This window comes from Labrus bergylta, chromosome 2 (genome assembly GCF_963930695.1).
Source record: "Labrus bergylta chromosome 2, fLabBer1.1, whole genome shotgun sequence".
Classification (NCBI taxonomy): Eukaryota; Metazoa; Chordata; class Actinopteri; order Labriformes; family Labridae; genus Labrus; species Labrus bergylta.
In genome coordinates, this window is record NC_089196.1 from 16,314,714 (window position 1) to 16,330,822 (window position 16,109).

Here is a 16,109-nt window from a genome sequence, read left to right on the forward strand (position 1 = left end):
AACCGAAACTACATGATTTCTTCTTCTTTGGCACTTTTAGACAAGCTGAAGTCTGTCTCTGCCACATGTTCTGATCTCGTTTTCCTGTGATGTGTAATGAAGACACTTGTACTCCTCAGAGCAAGGGTATTGGTCAACAAAAATAACTAAAGAGGAAGAAAACAAAAGATTAAAATGTGGCTGATAAGCATCTCCTCTTGTATGAAACATTTTTGTTTTGCATACTGTAATTCACTGTGATGGTTTCTTCTGAAGACATAACCGGTACCTGTTTTGTATCAGTCCATCCCTTAAGAGTAATAGCTCCTCTGCTGCTCTCTCTGAGCTCTCATCCATGCCTTCCCTATATGGAGCCATTAATATAAAAACTTTAACAGTCCCATTATAGTCATATTTGTCCAGAGTCTAATAATGACGACTGTCCTGAGGAAAATGTTTTTTTAAGTTTGAGAGTCAAAGGGGGGGTTATAGTGGTATTCAGATTGTTCACTGACCTAAAAGTTCCATTACAATCTAATGAGTAGTGATTATTTCTTGCTTACACGCACACACACACACACACACACACACACACACACACGCACACACGCACACACGCACACGAAAACATGTATTTCAAAATGGACTGTAGCCTTAATATAGACACTTCCGTATTGACAGTGAACAAAAACAGAAACAAAAAAAGCATCACAATGCTGGACTGATTTATTTTACATCTTCTATAAAAACACATGATAGAAAATTATTTCACTTTCTCACAACTTTATCGATACTCAGAGACAAAAGAGTCACAAACACACACACACACACACACACACACACACACACACAAACACACACGCATAGCCCAGCGGAGGGTGTGCCTCTTTTGTGAGTTTCACACTGAGAGACAAAGATCTTTATGAAAGTAAAACAGTATAAATGTGTCGCAGTGTGTGCTGTAGCTGAACAGCTCCATCTGCTTGAAGTTCCAGGCATTACAGAATGTAAAAAAAAAAAATGATTTTCCATCTGAAACATCAGAGGTGAGGAAGGCAGCTGATTAAAAAACAAACAGAAACAGGTATTCTATGTGTTAAAATCTCACCTGGCAGTACAAATATGAGGACAGCAGCATTTATACAACACACACACATCATGTGACTCTCAGAGTCTCTGGTGGTGGCTATGAGGTCCCAGAAGAAGCAGGAAGGAAGAATTGAGATAAATAGAGGTATGTGTAATTTCTAGATGAGCTTGGATTCGTAGAGCAAAAACAGGCCAGTTCAATGAATAAAACCTTGAGTGATACTTAAAACTGCAGCATTTCCAGATTGGAGCCCCTTGAAAAGTACTATGAACTTCTGGGCCCTGGTTATTTACGGCTGATGTGTTGTCTCTACCTGGCTTGTAGCTGCTATAGCTTACTAACAAACTAGTAAAGAGTGGTCGAGTTGGATCAATTACAGCATTTTATGGTCTTCAGTGAGTGACAGTCACTACAGAAACAGTTCTGATCACAGTCTCTTGAGGACTTTATCCATTACAACAATCAGCAGCAATAAAATCTGGTAAATCCATGTAAATGATAACAGCACAGTAGACTCATCTAAAAAAAAGGCTGCAGAGTTTTCTGCTGCTATTCCAACTGTAGAATCTAACAGACTATTTCGGTGAAAGAAAATTTCTAAATCGATAAAATATTTTCCAGACAACTATACCTCGTCCTGTTTGGGTTTGTTCCTGCTATAAAAAAACAGTGTCTGCTTATCCCCTACACAAAACGTGTTTTTATGCACTCAGTGTAGTAAACACAACACAAGACCCTTATCACAAACGCTGAACTGGAACCTGAGTTTCTCAGGACACTTTCTACAAACTGCTGTAACTTACCAACTCACTGAAAACATATGCTTCACTTCGTCTGCTGTGCATCCTCACACGAGACTCACTTCACATAACAAACCACAAAGTCACTGATCTTAAAGGCGAAGACTCTGCTTTCTCTGTGATCTACTTATTCTCTTTTCTGATAATGTTTTGACAACAATTTTGTGGAAGATGTAGTCGTCGTAACAGTTCAAATATCCACGTTCCAATTAAAAGCTACACAACCAAGTGTCTTTGAGTCCTGTATAAGGACGCTCTACTAGTGGATTTAAACCTAATAATTCTTCATTATCTTTAAAGATACATTTCTAAACATAATTTTGTTTGATTTGAAAGTTTAAGTATTTCTTTCTGTCAAATTAAATATATTATCCATATTTTCTTATCCCTCTTCCTCTCCTTTTTAAGCATCAGTTCTTTTTTGTCCATTGAGAATCAGCTTCAACACACCCCCCCCCCCCACAGATCTTCCTCACCACTCCTTCTTCTTCTCATCCATGCTGACCCCCCCAGGTCCCATTGCCACCACCAGAAGCAAGCCTCCGATCACCGACGTGGTCTGGAAGAAGTCGTATTTGAGGAAATCGTGACTGGGTTTGTATGAAGGAATGCTCCAGAAAGTGTTAAAGGTGAAGTTGATGCAGAGCAGCCAGATGGACAGAGTCAGAGCCGCCAGCTTCGTCTTAAAGCCCACCGCCACAAGCACGATGAGCGCCGTGCCCACCAGGTTCTGCAGGACCTGGACACAAGAGCAGCACAAGACGGAATGAGGACTCACACACGGCTGGAACAGAACAGTTCAGGATCTGAGTTCTGACAAAAAGTGGTGTGTTCAAGGATGCTCTGAATTTTTTAACTCTGCTGCTAGACGACAGCCTATTATTAGATTTCATGATATCCTTCTCATGCTCAATCCTGCTAAAATAACAGTCCTTATCCAGACTCTATGAACTGAGTATATGTCTATATTAATTTATGTGTGTTTGGATGTGTCACACTCACACTGATCAGGCTGAGGTCAAAGTGCAGCAGCGTCATGAACATGAGGACGAGGAGAACACGACCTCCAAGCTGCAGGAGATTCTTTGGAGAACTCTGCTGACCGAGAGAAGGAACTCCTGCAAACACGCTGCGAGCCTCCCCCCGGCACTCTGCCAGGAGGAGGAGTAGGCCTCCGTTCAACGCGAGGTTCCTGAAAGAGAGGAAGAGGAGGAAGAGGTCTCTTAAAATGCATAAGAAGGATCTTCTTTTGGTATATTTTTGTATCCAACAGATTTATCTAGCTCATGTACAATACACAGTTTAGAAAGTGAAATTTAAAGATAAAGAGTCGTGAAATTCCAAAAAACCTGCATAAATATTTGCTGCTGATGATCAGCCTTTATCTGGATAGAAACATGAATGTTTTCTTTGACAAGACAGTGACTGAACTTATGAGTCACATTTCAGGAGAGATTTTAAAACTCCAGACATCAGAATGAGATCCTGCTGAAAATAAAACTTAAAGAACAAACAGATAGCACATCTAGAGATCTATATTCTTCTGAAGTGTGCAGAGTGGACATGATCAAAAGTCAGAGAGAAGTCAGAGACTAACCTCATAAGGAACTTTGGGTCCCACAGGATGCTGTAAGCCACCGTCTGCAGAGAGATATACAAGTTCAAGAGCACACATACGGTATTCTGTGTTTCCAGGCAGTACAGGAGAAATAAATCACAGTATAACACTACTAACTAGTACTAGTACTAGTAACAGGAAAAAAGTGTATGTATAAGAGCTGACAGAGTTGAAATAAATTTACTCTTTTTTGTTCTATTTATCTGACTAGGTTGTCATATCTGGTTTTCAAATGTGTTACCAGAGACAATATTGTCCCACATCAGCACATTTGAAAATAATAAAAGCTTTTATTAGTCTTCATACCATAGACTGTTCATGATAAGAGGACATACTGTAGTTACTGGCATGTCAGGGTTACTAATTTTTACAAGCCTGGATCTTCAGTATTTTTGTCGTCACCTTTTTGTTTAACCAGAAGTGAAAGAATTTGTACAACAGGTGGCTATGCATTGCTATGAATCTATCCTTCATTTTTTCATAGACTTCTGCACAATCTGACTCTTTTTGTCAGTGCACAATACAAGATAAATAATCATACAATTTAATTAAAGTGAAGTTCTTAATTGTAGTGTATAAACCGTTTGTGTGTGTTCACCTGCAGAGCGATAATCCCAAACAGAGAGAAGCAGGCATACTGAACAAAGTTTCTACTGAGGACCAACAGACAGCCACCTGCAGAAAAAAAATATATTTAGACAGTTAGGGTCCTCACAAGTACAGAAAAAAAACAAATCTGTGTGTGTGCGAGTACATGTATTTATTACCAAGTTGTACCAGCAGGTTGAGCAGGACGAAGAAGTTGGCAAGGAAGCTTCCACAGTTCCAGGTGGAATCAATGTACTCGCTCTGCTCCCCCCACTGGAACCACATCCGCACCCCGTCCTCCAGGAAGGTGCTGACCAAGCAGAGCCGGGCCACATGGGGTAAGTAGTGTTTGGTGACCCGTAGGAACTGCAATGAAACAGGGACAATTTAGCAAGAGTGTTTGAGCCTCCTTAAGCTTTGCGTTTTAAGAAATGGCATTTCTGTACGTTAGGTTTTATCTGTAAGCTCTGCAGTGATGAAATTCAACCAATCAATACACAGGATTTGCTAGCATGATATCTTTCCTGGGAACTCTTTCCACCAGCCAGCTCCCGTGTCAGTCTGCTTGCCTGATATAATATCCCAGGGCCTGTAATCCTAGAGCTGACATGACCTGTTTGCTGTAGCCTCACACTTTACCATGATACAATGACTTGGGACTATTTGGCTTTAGCCATCTTCCTCTGACCTGTTAAAGTAACCTAAGCACTTTGACATAATCTATGACAAATTAGCTTTCGCATCAATTTGTAAGCATAATGTCATTAAAACCTGGAACCTTTCCAGGGCGCCGTGCCTTGGTTTAACCTTGGCATTATATCATGAACTGTGATATGTTAGCTTTAGCCACAGTCTAAGTGTAACATCATGAACTGAGAACTGTTGGCGTAGATTTAGCTTTGTGGCACTACCTGGGAGAGGTCAGCATTAACCTTAGACCAGTGGTTCACCATCAACTACATGAAAAATTGCGACTGGAATTTGGGATATTTTTCAACCGATCAGATTTAATTTCATGAAAACATGTGCAGTTTGGACCTCAGGGGCTACAAAATTGTGTGACAGAACAAAGAAACAAAACAAAACAAACATGTTTCAAAAAGCGTTTCATATACTTTTGACACAAAAAGAAATGCAGGCACACCATGGCGACCCACCAGTTGAGAAGCTGCCTTAGACCGCTAGCATGAAATAATGACCAACAATAAGCTTGCGTTCTGCTCAGTCTGAACAAGGAGCTGTCAGCTTTAGCCGCAGCATTTTAGCACAGGTAAAGGCGAGTTAATTTTAGCCTCAGTCTGTAAGCATGAAATCATGACTTGGGACCTGCTAGTGTCGGTCTGTTAGCATAAAATCACGCGACCATCTGGTTTATGTGAAAGACTTTGCAAAATATACTTTGATTTGATTCATTGAGTCAGCTTGAAATTAAAAAGAAAGTTACTGACACTATTTAAGTCATTCATGGTGTTTAGGTTTTGGAACAAGCAAGGTGTTGAAAAATGAAGCCGCTGCGGAAGTGTGAAAACGTGCACTTAGCTGAGTGTCTACTTGAGGCTGGCTGCAGACCCACTGGAGGTCACATACAAACCAATTCAAAAAGTGAGATTTTACAGCAGATATTAACATGTTTACAGCCTGGTTTAAAAAAAACAAATAGGTCTGATTAGCTCATGTCTTGATAAGCACACACTGTATGGAGAAGGGGGCGGTGAAGGATAAACGTTATTCACAATAAGGCGCTTAAGTGACCTGAATGACGGGCGGGTGCGATGTAACGGTTTGTCAACAGGCTTAAAACACGCCCTACAGCTCCAGCTTGCTCTTACTTAGGTTGACTGAAAGTTAAGGTGAGACAGCATTTCCAGCATAGCGACCACCATCGATGGTCGCCCAAATCCCCATTTAGTAGCCAATGGGTGACGTCACTTAATATAGGTCCATTAATATTTACAGTACATGGTCTGGAAATGTGAAAACATGGAATACGGAAAAAAAAAAGACCAAATGTCCTGACTGACTGAGTTTTACGTTTTTTACTGATTGTATTAAACTGAATGACCAAACAGTAAAAAAAAAAAAAAAGACAGAGTTAAGTCTTGTGCGCCAACATCTGTATCATGGAGAAGCAGATGAGGAACATAGCCTAAGGGTGAAATGTGTATCAATGTGTATTGATTATCACATTTTGTGATTGACATGGAGATCATCTTTCACAGTAATGCTTGCTTTGAACAACTTCTGACTTTTTGTTAGACATAACAAGCACTATGAAAGCATCACTTTGTGGCTCTGTGTAGTTGTGAGTGCATTTGTCACATTTTTAGTATATTCATCATATGGCACAGACTCGCATTGCCTTAGTTTTGAATGAGCTGGGGAGAATACCAGCCTCACCATCGTCATCATCAGACTGTGTATGTGGCAGCCAGGCGGCGGCGTCAAGCTGCATCTGTGTCAAGCTCCTCAAATGAAACCAGCGAAAAACAAACATGTAGTGTGGTTTGAAGATTACTGCAGCTCTAGGTGAATTCAACGAGGATGTACTCGATGTTTCAGCAGATTAATTGAACAGCAGAGTTTCACATCGCGTCTCATTTCCGCAGTTTCCAAGAGTGCATCATCGTTACTAAACCTTCCTGTTGCAACATTAGGAAAGGGGTTCAAGTTTTAAAGTCACAGTGCACGTTTTTATTAACAAGTCACGTATATAAATCATCATTATAACAGCAAGCAACATCTGGAATCGTTGACTTATTGTTTTTATATTACACACACCGGACTCCGTTTAGAAAATCTGTCAATTTAAAGATGTATCTCACTTCAGACATACATTCACAGCTAACAAATAACAGAAGATCCGAGGTACAAAATAAGGATTTAGTCCTCCTTTCGGCCGGACTAAATTACTATTCACAAATCTGATTTCACCCTTAGGCTATGTTCCTCATCTGCTTCTCCATGATACAGATGTTGGCGCACAAGACTTCACTTTGACAGACTTAGAAGCAACACCCAAAGTCTGCCTCCACCTAAACGCTGCTGAAAGTTCATCTGGACTACAACAAAGCTTGGTTATATATTGTGCATGGCGAATATAATGGCATACATTGATGCTTAATGAGAAGTGCGTTGAACTAAGCTTTATAAAACTTAAGATATAATCCTGGAATTCGGAGGGCGCGGAAAATATCCGGACGAGAGCTGTCTGCCGGGGTGTCAGCCCTGACTGTGGCCGGCTGAGGAGCTCACCTGGTCCGCTACGTCCTCCGCTTGGCTCATCAGGTCTCCGTGTGCCATCGCTCCCTCCACTTTTTAAGGCACTTCAGTGCGGAGAAAAGGCTTGCAGCTCAGGAAGGATTCCGCCGTCAGTCCCGTAGTAGTGATAATGACGCTTCTCTGCTGCCTCCTCCGACCCACAATCCTCTGCGCTGTGCGACACAGCGCCCCCCGTGGAGGGGACAGGTCGACACATGCCACGTTGACTGAGAGTGTCCAAGTGATTTAAACAAGCTAAGTTATGACTTAATGACCTGTAACCTCCTCCAGAGATACAACAAATATTTTATTTAGTTTAAAACACAATAAAAGAAGTAACAGACAACTTGACGTTTGTGCTTCAGTATATATTCTTTTATGGAGAGAAATGTATGTATGTAGTTTAGACTGTAAATATGTAGGCACCCCTGTCCCTGCATCATTCATCAGGTGTATGAATAGTAATCCAAGGCGTAAGAAATATACAAAGGATTCAGAAAGACTAATCTATATTATTCTTTGTATTAAAAAACATATTTACAGAATAAGTTAAAGAAGTTAATTTGTAAATGTTAACTTATTTTTTTAACCAAAAAACAGAACCTTGAAGGATTTCCTTCTTGAAGGAAAATGACAAATTAAAGGGAACCACATCATTTTTCAAGCTGCAGTTGGTTTAACAGACACCAGATGTCAGTGATGAAGCAGGAGGAACACACAGCTGTTTTAGCTGGGCGCATACTGACCCATTTATTCATCCTTTAACTGTTTTTTTGTTACCACAAGCATCAGTGTTGAAGCTCTGAGCAGAGCAGGTATATAAGAAGGGAGCCCATCTTTGCCAAACACCACCAGAGAGCAGGATGGTGTCATCATCAGTCCATAACCTGAATTTACAGCTGCATTGCATACACGGTGAGCATGTCAGGTCAGAGCAGATCTTTCTTTATCTTCATGTGTCCTCTGAGTTCTGTGACTCTGAAACAAAACAACATAAAACAATGGAATATGATTTTTTTTTTTAACTGTGTGTTTTGTTGCATGCTCTCTTTCAAAAAAAGTCCAGAGGACAAGGTCTTTAATGGTGCTGGTTCCTTTCCTATCAAATGAAATAATGATAGGCAAAAGGTGCCACTGTATTTCTCTGACATGAATCCATCCAAACATAGCCTAATGTGGCTGAAGATTCCTTACTGTCCCCTAAAAGATAAAGCTCCCTTACGGGTTGAAGTTCGTCTGTGCAGATTTTAACTCCAGAAAATTTGGTGACAGGGGAAACATTACAAAATTCAACTCCAGAAACTTCTTAAAATGAGTACAACATTAAAGAATCAAGTACAATTTTTTTTCCAATCCTTGCACTCAGGCTAAAAAGAAATGCCCTGTGAAATCAACCATGTAGACAGGAAGTTTTATATATCTTTGTTAACGCATGTTATGTTTAATGCATGTTATGTTTAATGCATGTTATGTTTAATGCCTGCACACAAAAATAAATCAGTTTCACTGTGTTTGATCTCTTTCATTTCTGAGAATAAAAAACGGAGAACTTTTTCTCTCAGGCCTCACTAAGGATGAGTACTGAGCGCTAGATCTTAATTGGTGCTCGTTCCTCTCTGAAACAATGATAGACAAAAGTTTCCACTGTTGGTATTTCTCTTACATGAATTCATTCAAACAGCCTAATGTAATTACACTCACTATGACAGCAGCTAGAATTTATAAGCCCTATTTAGTCCGCCTGTTCAAGGCATATCTACGCCCCTGTGCTGTCTCATCTTCACTATAGCCCTTTCATAGTTCAATTCTGCCATGGTGTAATGGAGGGACGAAGTGATCCCACCTCTGTATCGCCATTGAAGGACGTAACAGAGGCGTTACATCGAGGGAGATGGCGAGACAGGACCGGCAAGCAGTATTGGCGGGGCCCTCTTTGTGTGTGCACGTCTGAACATGCGAGGATGTTGAGCTCCACCTGTTTCTCTACATGTCCTGCTTCCTCAATGCCGTAACGCAGTCTGAATTCACAGACTTGGACACCAATGTTACAATCAATATGAACGTAGAGCGACATAATGACTGCGGAGCCTCTTTATGGGGCTGTTGCATAATCACACTCTGAAAAGGGCTTTAGAGTTTATAATGACAGGAGAGTATGTGAAGCTGACTGCCCCGATTTACTCATTTAACAAAATAATAAGCATAATGTTTTTTTAGGTCAGATTTTTCAATGGTTCTCCATGGAACCCTTTTAAACCTCACTACAAAAAGCTCAGGTAATAGCATGCTAATTATAGTTACCTCAGTTAGGTATGTAACCTGCTTTGATTTAATGATCAAATCAATTTAAAGGCACATCTGGTACATCTGGAAAGCTATCAACTTTTAAAAAGTAACATCCCCTGAGGGACTCCTCAGCAGTGAAGCGCCTTGAGTGCATTAGTCCAAGCTAACTAACTCCAGCTCCATTAGTTGTGATGGTTAGTAACGGTTTAGTGTTTGTGTGTACGAGGATGTGTTACCTGCAGGTTGAGGTAGTGTGTGTGCGTCCTGCAGTGTGTGTGTCGCGCTGTCGTCTCTCTGTAGAAGAACTTGTTACAGAGCCGACAAAGGAAGCCAGAAACAGGAACCACAAAACTACTTCCTGAAGAGACACAAAGATACACATTTTTATCTTTTTAATTTCAGAATCAGGTTTAATGCCCACTAGGTTTTCACATACAGGGAATTTGTCTGTGTATAAAGGTGCATTACAATTACTCATGAAATAGGCTATAAAACAGAAAGGTAGTTGTCAGCAATACTCTAAGCGTCATCATTTATAAATGAAACAGAAATGAAAAAAGAGAATATATATTAACTTTATACATTAAATGCCAGGGCTTGCCTCTTGAAGTTCCCTTCCAAACGATCAACAGGACGATCAATGTTGTGACTGCTTCAGCTTTACACTAACCCTAATGAGTGACTGTCCTTATTCGTTGTTGTTTTTCTTGGTTCAGCATTATTATTGAAGTCATACTCAAGCAGCAACATCTGGTGTTAAAAAATGAAGCCAATGCTCAGAGCAAATTTCCTTGAGTGTCCACTTGAAGCTAACTCCAAGGATCAAGGATACGAGATTTTCATACATTTAAGGTATTATGGGCGTGTATGATTTGGCTGACAGAGTGTAGCTGCCAGAAGGCTTAAGCCTCAACTGCACCTCTTTGTCTGATACAAGAAAGTTAGGCAGAGTCAGGATTTCTATTACGAGGACGGCGTCCAAAGCCTCTTCAGAAACCAATGGGTGACGTCACTGAGATTATCTTCATGTTGTATACAGAACAGACACACCTGTGTCTTGAGAGAATATTTGTTATGACTTTGTGTATTGATTGACCTTGCGTGTTCACTGGTACAAGGCTTAAATAAAGTGTTGATTAAAGTCTGGCTCTGGGTGACTCAGACCAGGGAAACAAACGTCCACAGTTCAGCAAAGAGCCGTCATATACATGCAGCATTAAAAGTTACTGCAATAACCACAGAAACTTACCATATGTGGTGTGGGGATCATATTCCACCCTGTCTGGTTCCTGTGTGTCCACTACCTGTTACACACACACACACACACACACACACACACAAAAACACAAAGTGAGATCCTTCAAAAATGTTTTCTTAACACTTTCCGAATGATTATATGTTTCCTTTTAGTATGATGCAGCTGTTCTAACCTAATCTAAACAAGGCTTGGGCAGCTCACAATTTAATAGAGAATATTTCTTGAAAGAAGAATGATGAGTTCAGGAACCTGTTCAATGCATTGGACTCTGTACAACTCAGGGCTCAGCAATACAGATATTAAAGTTACTTGTTTGTTTAGAGACAATTCACTGTTTAAATAGACGTTACTGTGCCTAAACACATGAATGAACAGTAGAAATGGACAACTACATGCAGGGATGTGAAGAACTCACAGTTTGTTTGTTTTGTGCTGGTTGTAGCTTCATCGGTAGCTGGTTGTAGAATCAAACACTGAACATTATCACGCAGTAGGTAAGGGGCATTTACCTCGGACGCTTCCTCCTTTGCTTCTTCCTTTCCTACGTCGTCCTCGACATCCTCTACATCAGCTGCTTCAATTTCTTCTTCTTCTTCTTCTTCTTCTTCTTCTTCTTCTTCTTCCTCCTCCTCTTCTTCTTCTCCCTTAAAGCAGCCAACAGCATCCACTATGATCAGCTCCTCCTCATGAGCTTCCTCTAGCTGCACCTGGAACAAGACACAGAACCAAATTGTTTGCAAAATTAAAATTACAATTATGTGGGGGAACATACAGAAGATAAATGTGTAAAAGAAGTAAATTACACTACAAAATGTAACACAGTTAATGCTGAAAACTAGGTCTGTAAATAGCATACATGAAAATATAAGCATAAATGCCTGAATATTGCATATTAGAATTAGTACACAAGGTCATACACCGTTCAGTCAGTCTTTCTTGCATAGCTGGAAATATGAATTATTTGAGCGGTGCCCCCTTCTCACCTGCTGTTTGTGTTCCGCAGACTTCATGTGCTCCACAAACTTCCTGGGAGTCCGGAAGTGACGTTTACAAACGGGACAGAAGGGACGACACAGCTGCTTACACATCTGGAGAGAGAGAGTAGAGTCGTTCATAAACCTGCTAATTCATTTGTTTACGTTTGTTTGTTACTCTATTTGTGGTGAAAGATAACAGTCGTGCCCTTCACTAGAAGAGTTTACTACAGTGCGATCAAAGTAGCATTTTATCCAGGAAAAGAAAAAAGTTTTATCCAGGAAAAGAAAAAAGTTTTATCCGGCAGGAAATTTGCAGTTTGCTTCTTTAGTGACTTAACCACAAACCATTGAGCAGCAGAGTTACCTGATAAATCCTCTGTCCAATAAAAACCAGGACTCCCTGAGGCCATAGTCTTGTATGTAATCAGGCAGGTAAAATGCATTGATTATGTGCATTGAAATGATTATTTATATTAGAAAACAGTGTTTTCTCCCACCTTGTGTTGTTTCGTCCGCCGATGGATGATGACATCACCGCTGAAGTGAGTCTGACAGGTGTCACACCAGCACTGTGTGTCAGGTTGCCGTCCCCTGGAAGACAAAGCATGAACTGAGTCCGCTTACAAATTGTGTTCGTGTTTCTGTGTGTGTTTTCATGTGTGTGTTTACCTGTCCTGGAGTGTGTGTGTGTTGAGGCAGATGGAGTGAGTGATCTCCATCATTTTCTTCAAGTGTTCTGATGCTGCCATGTGTTCCTGAAATGCCTGCACAACACACAGACAAACACATCAACACACAAAACACAAACACACACACACAATTTGTGAACATAAACAACTTAATGCAGGAGTACAACAGACCACAATATGGATCATTCTACCATGTTCTGCTGCAGATCATCTGTGGAGATATTTTCTCATTCTGTGCAGTTGAGTTCTTACCTGCACAGTGCGACATGTAAGGCTGCACACATGACAGTGGAGTCCGCCTGATTGCCTGTCAGCCATCCTGTCTGTCTGTCCGAACTCTCTGCTCTCACTGCTCTGCTGGATGGTGACCTTCAGAGAGGCCAAACTCTGCAGCTGACACACACAACCAATCACACACACACCAATCATGAGTGAGGTCATAGTACATAAAGAAAACTAACACTGTGGTGTTGGACATGTTTAATTACCTCTGCTGCTCTGCTGTCCTCACTCAGCTCTGCAGACCCCTGCTGGCCTGAATGAGCAGGCCTCAACAAAACACCATCTGAAAACACAAGCGCGCGCGCACACACACACACACACACACACACACTAAGTGTCTAAGTATAGACATATGACCCCGTCTGCAGGGGATTGTAGCCTGGCTTCTGTGCCGGCACTCCAACCTGCTTCTCAATAAAGGGGCAATGCTGACAGGGTTCTCCTGTGGCTAATACACTACTATTGACAGGCACATCATACAACTCAACTTCAAAAAAATCATAACTGTATTTAGGTGACAACATTGTCGCAAGAAGGTAAGACTAGAAAAGAAACATTAAGGTACTTCTTATTATCAGTCCATAATACCAACACTATGACTTCAACTTCAAATCAAATCCAGAGAGCAACAGAGTACCTCAACTGAATCTGTGCCTTTACTCATAGCTGCATGGTGCATATGTCTGCTGTGACAGCGGAGTTTTGCATCCGGTCTTCACAATCTTCCTTAAGTACCTTGTGTGTAGCTGCTCTCACTTCCTGTTTCGCAATTTGACCCAGGGACTTTCTCTTTACTGGTCACAGCTTCGCTATCCTGAGGTCTGTGGAAACACAAAGTCAGTTTGATAAAACATTTGTATTTTAATCAGAGTTTAACAGTTTTCACACAGTTGAGATTATTAAAACATTAAAGTGATGAAAAAATAAATCCAGCAGTAATCATAACCCAAACATGTTAGATACATTATCCTGCACTTTCTGTTTAATACATTTTATGTACTTTGTACTTTGATGTTGTTGATCTTGTGCTTTAAATACATTTGGACTGTTTATGGTACAGATGTTTTTTACATTCTGGTTTTACTACTTTAACCGCTGTGAAATCTCTAAGATCTCATCTACAGTCAGTACATGAGTGGACTGATCGATCCTTTCGAAACCTTTATTTTATTAAGCGAGAAACCGGCAGATTCATACTGTCACCTCTAGAGGGCACTGCCAGCTGTGTTTCAGTATAGAATCTGTGACCTCATCACATCACTGACCTGTCAAGTCTCGCCCTCTTTGACTCCATCCCTCCTGAATCTCCATCTGGTCCCGGGTCTTCACTGTCATCTTCTGTGGTGGTAGAGCTATTGCTCGTCCTGCTGTCAGCTTTCCACATTCCTGAACTTGCCCACTTCCTGCCTGAAACCTGAAAAAATAAAATAAAATAAATAAAAACAAACTGGATCCAAGACAGCAGAAAGGGTGCAAGTGTGTGTGTGTCTGTCTGTGTGTGTGTGTGTGTGTGTGTGTGTGTGTGTGTGTGTGTGTGTGTGTGTGTGTGTGTGCGTGTAGAAAGGGGGTGAGTTTGTTTATGTCTACTTGCTGAGTCGTAGGCGGTCTCCTCTGCGCAGGGCCGACAGGGAATTGAACCTGTGTCACATTGCTCATTGCAGCAGGTACAAGACACCTGCTGGAGAAAACAATGAGGAGCACATCTGATATCAAGGGATTCATTGTTATGTCCAGTGAATCGGCGTTGAAACTAAAACTTAACCCTATATGAAGATACAAATAAAGTGCCAAAAGTAAAGAACTCCTCAACTATAATGATGTAAATATTGCATGAAATTATGAAATAGTTATTATAACGATTGAAGTGATACAGCTAATATGTGTTTATTTATTTCATGTTGCAGTGGGTGGAGTCGACTTAGTTGAATTACTCCTGGGTAGCTTACTTTGTAACAAAACATACTATATGAGTTTACAATATTCAGTTTTTAACTGTATGATTTTGTAGAGCAGATTCCAACTTTTATCAAAACACTAGTTTTTACTAACTTCACAGACAACCAAATTCATTGATCTCTGAGTTACCGGCATGTCATGACTGATCATATCCACTCATTATTTGTTTTATTCTACTGGTGTGCTGTAACCCAACAAAGCTGTGACTACATGTTCCTACCTCATGTCCTTTCCTCTTACCTCTCAGTTCTCTTCTGCTGTTTCACCATGTTGAAGGCTGGATTCGTTGATTTGCACAAACACTGAGCAGAAATGATGGTAAAATTATTAATTTCTTCATTTATTTCAAAGTCAAGACTCTGAAACGTATTCAGCAAAAGGTATAAATAAAAACAAACACCAGGTAGTTACTCCAATTTAGATATCTGTTACTTTTCCTTCTTCCCCTTTTGAGAATGTTAAGTTGAGCCACTCTTGTCTAGTGTATTCAGAAACACCACCCCACCTTAGAAAATGTTTGTAGCTGTGATTAGTCTAAAAATGTGTGTTTTAAAATGTTAACCACACTCCATAGCATCTATCTTATTGGTACACAACAGAAGGCTCGTTCATACCTATATGAACTACGACTAAATAGGCTACATGGCAAAAGTCTATGGTACAAACTAAGAAGTCCTGGTGCTTTATGTATCAGCCGAATTTTACATATCTTTGCTGTCTGTCATGACTGAGATATATTATTTAATTTTATCACATTTACTCACCTTACCGCTCACAGGAGCCCAGGCTAACTCAGCTAAATGTAAACAAGACTGACTCGTTGTTTGTGTGTGAGCTGCTCTTTCCCCCCCTGGCGGCTGGGGGGAGATATTGCAGCCGTCCAAGAAACTGAAATGTCTCCTCTCAAACATTGACTGTAAATAATAATAATAACACATTTGTTCAATATATTATCTCAACCCGAACAGGTAAAGCATCACCCTTGAACCCACAGCAGTTCCAAAACCTCATGGTAGTTATAATTTATAGTTTAATATTTTACTACTAAGTAGTTTGTGTGAATTTAAGATGTGCATGGCTTTATTTAACTTTTATTAGGACTGAGCACAAACTCAGAAGACCCAGGACACAACGACACAGTGCCTTGCTCAACAGTTCTGAGTGCTAGAGGCTTTAGAAAACATGTCTGTTATATTAATCCATGTTTTTTGTTCAGTGTATCAATATTTTTGTATTAAGTCTGTCTTAGTTCAAATCCTGTTGCATTACATTTTGTTCAGCCCCTTCAAGTTTTACTTTCTCCTGCTTCTACAGTACTTTAACGTATG

The 16,109-nt window shown here is 40.4% G+C and overlaps 2 protein-coding genes across 8 annotated transcripts; both read right to left on the reverse strand.

The window, feature by feature from the left end:
• Positions 1–687: 687 nt before the first annotated feature.
• On the reverse strand, positions 688–7,510 carry surf4l (surfeit 4, like). Its single transcript, XM_020649730.2, has 6 exons — positions 7,328–7,510; positions 4,255–4,441; positions 4,086–4,162; positions 3,467–3,510; positions 2,872–3,061; positions 688–2,608 (listed from the first exon to the last, which is right to left on the reverse strand). Exons 1-6 carry the CDS (start codon positions 7,373–7,375, stop codon positions 2,342–2,344), a joined length of 813 nt encoding a protein of 270 aa, XP_020505386.1. The 5' UTR covers positions 7,376–7,510; the 3' UTR covers positions 688–2,341.
• A 111-nt stretch (positions 7,511–7,621) lies between these two features.
• On the reverse strand, positions 7,622–15,628 carry ciz1b (cdkn1a interacting zinc finger protein 1b). Of its 7 annotated transcripts, none has more exons than XM_020649771.3 (14): positions 15,546–15,628; positions 15,022–15,083; positions 14,413–14,503; positions 14,091–14,239; positions 13,561–13,646; positions 13,032–13,108; positions 12,796–12,930; positions 12,524–12,618; positions 12,352–12,445; positions 11,861–11,965; positions 11,387–11,584; positions 10,869–10,923; positions 9,856–9,977; positions 7,622–8,311 (listed from the first exon to the last, which is right to left on the reverse strand). In XM_020649771.3, the coding sequence occupies exons 2-14, from the start codon at positions 15,048–15,050 to the stop codon at positions 8,258–8,260; spliced, it is 1,290 nt and encodes a 429-aa protein (XP_020505427.2). In that variant the 5' UTR covers positions 15,051–15,083; positions 15,546–15,628; the 3' UTR covers positions 7,622–8,257. The 7 variants fall into 7 exon arrangements, with proteins under 7 accessions (XP_020505427.2, XP_065822348.1, XP_065822337.1 ...); XM_065966276.1 differs by having other exon boundaries at positions 12,796–12,936; positions 14,417–14,500; positions 15,546–15,627; XM_065966265.1 differs by having other exon boundaries at positions 12,796–12,936; positions 14,417–14,503; positions 15,546–15,627.
• Between the last annotated feature and the right edge of the window lie 481 nt (positions 15,629–16,109).